The sequence below is a fragment of the Notolepis coatsorum genome, assembly GCF_963971535.1.
Source record: "Notolepis coatsorum genome assembly, chromosome: 3".
Classification (NCBI taxonomy): domain Eukaryota; kingdom Metazoa; phylum Chordata; class Actinopteri; order Aulopiformes; family Paralepididae; genus Notolepis; species Notolepis coatsorum.
The window spans coordinates 2,247,961-2,255,036 of record NC_140167.1 but is presented as its reverse complement, the minus strand read 5'-3'; the positions used below and the strand labels follow the sequence as shown (position 1 = coordinate 2,255,036).

Sequence of the window (7,076 nt, the reverse complement as noted above, 5' to 3'; positions counted from 1 at the left end):
ACGGACGTCGTCGACTTCTGCGTGACTCGTGTATTTGGGCATTTTGTCTGAAGCCCTGAACCTCTCCGGGGCAAACGGAACCAGCATCTCTACCTCCTGGGTCAGCTGTGTGACACGTGACAGATCCATTATGAAAAGGTGCACACCACTCATGTGACTAAAGGGGCACTTCAGACCAAAAGGCAATGCTGATTAATTTTTGCACACATTATATATCTAATCACACACGTATCCTATAAATACAATAAACTGTACTCCCTCCCCATGGACATCCGAAATGCTAACTCTCTCGTCCACTTTAAACACCTGCTGAAGACCCACCTCTTCTTCACCCACATGGCACATGGTCTCTGATGCTCGAGCATCCTATCCATTCAGTTTGTTCCATTTTGTTTTGTTCTGTTGTGTTGTTCTGTTCTGTTCTGTTTGCTCTGTTCTGTTTTTGTCACCTGTTTCTTATCGTTTAGGTCACCGTTATCCTCTCCCCCTTTTATTGTAAAGCGCCTTGGGTATATGTGTGAAAGGCGCGCCGCTATATAAATTCAAGCCATTATTATTATTAAAAACTGTGACCATGCAACTTGTACGTATACGGTCGACGCAGGCGTCTGGACTTTCTACTTCTACTTCTCCCCCCCCCCGCTGTCTCTCTATCTTTGCCCGCCTGATGGAGTTATGTAATACATTTGGCACCGATGATGATGCCGACTCAATCTGTATACAGAGAGCAGAGCGTCCCACCCCGGCAGGCCTGAAGCACAAACATACGCGTCTGAAGGAAAGCGAGGGAGAGAAGAGGAGAGAGCTTTGATTTCTATATTAATTAAAATGTGCCCCCAGATGCCCCCTCCTCCCAGAAAGCACGTATTATTCGCCGCGCGGTATACACCTCCAAGTTTAGTGGCGAACGAGTGGAAATTTGAATCAGCCTCTTTATTCTATGAGCCCCATCTTTGCCAAATTGAATGCAAATTGGAAATAATTCTTGAGCTCTTGACTTCAGCCATTCACGACGGCACTCTGGGTCTGTGTGTGCAGCTCTGTCACATCGCCACGACGGGATTGTAAATAAAAAGCGTCGCATAATTGTACATGGCTGTTATTTGAGAAATATGTAGTGTGTATGTAGTACTTCTTGTAATTTGCATCGTGCAAGTGCATTGGGGAATAAAAATATAGGCTACACTGTGTGGAATTACCGTAAATGCTATATTAAATTAATCATTCTCTGGACGTTATTATTTGTTAGATTGGCAAAATTGAGTGTTTTGCGGGTCCCCCCGGTGTAAATAGTAGCACAGTTGAAGAAGGCCACGTGTTGACTGATGGTTTGTACCTTAACATCTTAATTCAATACTTTAGGGACAGTCTACAAATAAGTAATTTTGCAGCAACTATATATACTAAAGAAAACGTGTACCGTAATACTCTTGGTCTTTACACTACATACCCATGTCTACACAAGCGGCTCCTCGCCCTCACGCCTCCTGTACTGCAGGGCATGGACCAGCGCATGCTGGGTTTTGGCAGGAAATCAATAGGGGGGGGGGTCTGTTCTAATCATCCGTACATTTACCATCACAATCAACAATCAAAGCCAAGACCTGAGTCTCTATTTGTGGGCCTGAGCGGCACAATCTTCCCAACTGTGAAAGGCAGGCGAAATTAGAACCCTTGGTTCCCGTCAGCATCTCTTAATGGCTCTGATTTGTGAACTGCTAAATGAGGTTATGTAAATTGATACTGAATGTAGAAGCACAGAGGCCCCCAGGTGACAGGTGCAGCCGTCTGAAGCTGGGGGGGGGGGGGGGGGGGCTGTGTGAAATGGGGGTGTGGGGGGTGTGGGGGGTGAGGTGGGCTCGGGGGGCTGGGGTGTGTGTGGCATCACAGCTAGACTACTCTCTCTCTCTCACCATCACTCTGTGAGCGTATATCAGAGACAGAAACTGGCTCAGTTGGCTGTGGTTTGATTGAAAAGTTAAAAACATTCTAAGACATAAGGTTAAAGGTTAAATAAGTGTTAAATAGCTCTACATTCCGACAGCCATCACTGATACAGAGTGTCTGGTCAGTAACATGGGTCTCCCAGTCCCTCCACTCTGCAGTAAACAGCCATCACTGATATAGAGTGTCTGGTCAGTAACATGGGTCTCTCAGTCCCTCCACTCTGCAGTAAACAGTCATCACTGATATAGAGTGTCTGGTCAGTAACATGGGTCTCTCAGTCCCTCCACTCTGCAGTAAACAGTCATCACTGATATAGAGTGTCTGGTCAGTAACATGGGTCTCCCAGTCCCTCCACTCTGCAGTAAACAGTCATCACTGATATAGAGTGTCTGGTCAGTAACATGGGTCTCTCAGTCCCTCCACTCTGCAGTAAACAGCCATCACTGATATAGAGTGTCTGGTCAGTAACATGGGTCTCCCAGTCCCTCCACTCTGCAGTAAACAGCCATCACTGATATAGTGTCTGGTCAGTAACATGGGTCTCCCAGTCCCTCCACTCTGCAGTAAACAGCCATCACTGATATAGAGTGTCTGGTCAGTAACATGGGTCTCCCAGTCCCTCCACTCTGCAGTAAACAGTCATCACTGATATAGAGTGTCTGGTCAGTAACATGGGTCTCCCAGTCCCTCCACTCTGCAGTAAACAGCCATCACTGATATAGAGTGTCTGGTCAGTAACATGGGTCTCCCAGTCCCTCCACTCTGCAGTAAACAGTCATCACTGATATATAGTGTCTGGTCAGTAACATGGGTCTCTCAGTCCCTCCACTCTGCAGTAAACAGTCATCACTGATATAGAGTGTCAGGTCAGTAACATGGGTCTCCCAGTCCCTCCACTCTGCAGTAAACAGTCATCACTGATATAGAGTGTCTGGTCAGTAACATGGGTCTCCCAGTCCCTCCACTCTGCAGTAAACAGCCATCACTGATATAGAGTGTCTGGTCAGTAACATGGGTCTCCCAGTCCCTCCACTCTGCAGTAAACAGCCATCACTGATATAGAGTGTCTGGTCAGTAACATGGGTCTCCCAGTCCCTCCACTCTGCAGTAAACAGCCATCACTGATACAGAGTGTCTGGTCAGTAACATGGGTCTCTCAGTCCCTCCTGCTCTGCAGTAAACAGCCATCACTGATATAGAGTGTCTGGTCAGTAACATGGGTCTCCCAGTCCCTCCACTCTGCAGTAAACAGCCATCACTGATATAGTGTCTGGTCAGTAACATGGGTCTCCCAGTCCCTCCACTCTGCAGTAAACAGCCATCACTGATATAGAGTGTCTGGTCAGTAACATGGGTCTCCCAGTCCCTCCACTCTGCAGTAAACAGTCATCACTGATATAGAGTGTCTGGTCAGTAACATGGGTCTCCCAGTCCCTCCACTCTGCAGTAAACAGCCATCACTGATATAGAGTGTCTGGTCAGTAACATGGGTCTCCCAGTCCCTCCACTCTGCAGTAAACAGTCATCACTGATATAGAGTGTCTGGTCAGTAACATGGGTCTCCCAGTCCCTCCACTCTGCAGTAAACAGTCATCACTGATATAGAGTGTCTGGTCAGTAACATGGGTCTCTCAGTCCCTCCACTCTGCAGTAAACAGTCATCACTGATATAGAGTGTCTGGTCAGTAACATGGGTCTCCCAGTCCCTCCACTCTGCAGTAAACAGTCATCACTGATATAGTGTCTGGTCAGTAACATGGGTCTCCCAGTCCCTCCTGCTCTGTAGTAAACAGTCATCACTGATACAGAGTGTCTGGTCAGTAACATGGGTCTCCCAGTCCCTCCGCTCTGCAGTAAACAGCCATCACTGATATAGAGTGTCTGGTCAGTAACATGGGTCTCCCAGTCCCTCCACTCTGCAGTAAACAGTCATCACTGATACAGAGTGTCTGGTCAGTAACATGGGTCTCCCAGTCCCTCCACTCTGCAGTAAACAGCCATCACTGATATAGAGTGTCTGGTCAGTAACATGGGTCTCCCAGTCCCTCCACTCTGCAGTAAACAGTCATCACTGATATAGAGTGTCTGGTCAGTAACATGGGTCTCCCAGTCCCTCCACTCTGCAGTAAACAGCCATCACTGATATAGAGTGTCTGGTCAGTAACATGGGTCTCCCAGTCCCTCCACTCTGCAGTAAACAGTCATCACTGATATAGAGTGTCTGGTCAGTAACATGGGTCTCCCAGTCCCTCCACTCTGCAGTAAACAGTCATCACTGATATAGAGTGTCTGGTCAGTAACATGGGTCTCTCAGTCCCTCCACTCTGCAGTAAACAGTCATCACTGATATAGAGTGTCTGGTCAGTAACATGGGTCTCCCAGTCCCTCCACTCTGCAGTAAACAGTCATCACTGATATAGTGTCTGGTCAGTAACATGGGTCTCCCAGTCCCTCCTGCTCTGTAGTAAACAGTCATCACTGATACAGAGTGTCTGGTCAGTAACATGGGTCTCCCAGTCCCTCCGCTCTGCAGTAAACAGCCATCACTGATATAGAGTGTCTGGTCAGTAACATGGGTCTCCCAGTCCCTCCACTCTGCAGTAAACAGTCATCACTGATACAGAGTGTCTGGTCAGTAACATGGGTCTCCCAGTCCCTCCACTCTGCAGTAAACAGACATCACTGATATAGAGTGTCTGGTCAGTAACATGGGTCTCTCAGTCCCTCCACTCTGCAGTAAACAGCCATCACTGATATAGAGTGTCTGGTCAGTAACATGGGTCTCCCAGTCCCTCCACTCTGCAGTAAACAGACATCACTGATATAGAGTGTCTGGTCAGTAACATGGGTCTCCCAGTCCCTCCTGCTCTGCAGTAAACAGTCATCACTGATACAGAGTGTCTGGTCAGTAACATGGGTCTCTCAGTCCCTCCACTCTGCAGTAAACAGTCATCACCGATACAGAGTGTCTGGTCAGTAACATGGGTCTCTCAGTCCCTCCACTCTGCAGTAAACAGTCATCACTGATATAGAGTGTCTGGTCAGTAACATGGGTCTCTCAGTCCCTCCACTCTGCAGTAAACAGTCATCACTGATATAGAGTGTCTGGTCAGTAACATGGGTCTCTCAGTCCCTCCACTCTGCAGTAAACAGTCATCACTGATATAGAGTGTCTGGTCAGTAACATGGGTCTCTCAGTCCCTCCACTCTGCAGTAAACAGCCATCACTGATACAGAGTGTCTGGTCAGTAACATGGGTCTCCCAGTCCCTCCACTCTGCAGTAAACAGTCATCACTGATATAGAGTGTCTGGTCAGTAACATGGGTCTCTCAGTCCCTCCACTCTGCAGTAAACAGCCATCACTGATACAGAGTGCCTGGTCAGTAACATGGGTCTCCCAGTCCCTCCACTCTGCAGTCCAGGCTGAAGACTCAGGTCCTCCGGTCACTCTCTCTCCTGGTGGTCACTCCGTCCAGGATGAAGACTCAGGGTGACCGTGACTTGATGCCCCAAAGTCGTGGAGGGTCCTCCCCCTCAACATAAGCCAGGTTTAAAACCGACCTGTTTAGCTTTTAAACAGGACTTTTCTTTGCCTGGATAGTCTGATCTCACATCTACCCTGTTTCATGTTGTGTATTTTTCTATTTCCAATTTTTTGATAATAATATATTTGTCATATTATTATTGCTTTCTTTACTATGTTTTACTGTGTTTTATTATAGTGCCATTCATATGTACAGCACTTTGGTGCAACTTAAATTGTTTTAAATGTGCTGTAGAAATAAAACGTATTTACTTAACAGCCCCGGCACCAATTATTTACAGTACTTAGTGTGAATGCTGTGGATGCTACCACTTCCACTGCTGCTATTATGATACTTGCTAATGCTAATGCTAACCTGCTAATGCTAACCTGCTAATGCTAACCTGCTAATGCTAACCCGCTAATGCGAACCCGCTAATGCTAACCTGCTAATGCTAACCTGCTAATGCTAACCTGCTAATGCTAACCTGATAATGCGAACCCGCTAATGCTAACCTGCTAATGCTAACCTGCTAATGCTAACCTGCTAATGCTAACCTGCTAATGCTAACCTACTAATGCGAACCTGCTAATGCTAACCTGCTAACCTACTAATGCGAATCTGCTAATGCTAACCTGCTAATGCTAACCTGCTAATGCTAACCTGCTAATGCTAACCTGCTAATGCTAACCTACTAATGCTAACCTGCTAATGCTAACCTGCTAATGCTAACCTGCTAATGCTAACCTGCTAATGCGAACCTGCTAATGCTAACCTGCTAATGCTAACCTGCTAATGATAACCTACTAATGATAACCTACTAATGATAACCTACTAATGATAACCTACTAATGATAACCTACTAATGCTAACCTGCTAATGCTAACCTGCTAATGCTAACCTGCTAATGCTAACCTGCTAAAGCTGGCTATCGCTACAACTGTAAAAAGGACTCCAGATTCCTATACAACCGCTGCGTCGCTTTCACTTTCCTTTGTTGGTTGTTTGTCAATAATTAATATCTCGGGGCGCTCTAGTAGCACACCATGTAACGCGCTGCGTCGCGAAACCGCAGACCTGGGTTCGAGTCCCAGAGTACGGACCTGCCGTACTTTGCAGAATGTCTTCACCCCGCTCTGTCTCCCATTTCCTCCTCTCTCTCTATCTCTACTGGACTGCCCGGTAGTACAAATCAATAAAAATCTACAAAAACATATATAATTTTTTTTTTTTTATATCTCACGTCTCATGTTAGTATCCGGCCTCCATGGCGGACGGCCATGTTTCAGACGGGTCCCCTCCCATAGTGGTGAAGATGCAGTAAGAAGGTAACTATCAACATGCAGCCTCTCAGGGACGTCTGCTGAGTGATTGGAGCAGCTTCTGACTCACATCACTTCACTTCTGCTGCCATTACAGCTCACCAGGTTACCATGCAGCTGCCAGGGGAGGACAGGGGTCTCTTGACTGGTGATCAGTGTCACCTCTCTCTCTCCCTCTCCCCCTCCCTCTCTCTCTTTCTCTCTCTCTCTCTCTCTCTCTCTCTCTCTCTCTCTCTCTCTCTCTCTCTCTCTTTCTCTCTCTCTCTCTCCCCCTCTCTCTCT

At 47.0% G+C, this 7,076-nt stretch overlaps 1 protein-coding gene across 1 annotated transcript in view; it reads left to right on the top strand.

The window, feature by feature from the left end:
• Positions 1-6,739: 6,739 nt before the first annotated feature.
• The window catches only part of mbip (MAP3K12 binding inhibitory protein 1), a gene marked incomplete at its 5' end in the record, with an annotated part of 28,739 nt that continues 28,402 nt past the window's right edge, over positions 6,740-7,076 (top strand). The window contains one exon of the mRNA XM_084310316.1: positions 6,740-6,792. Within this exon, the coding sequence (XP_084166442.1) occupies positions 6,740-6,792 (53 nt within the window). The remainder of the gene's footprint in view (positions 6,793-7,076) is intronic.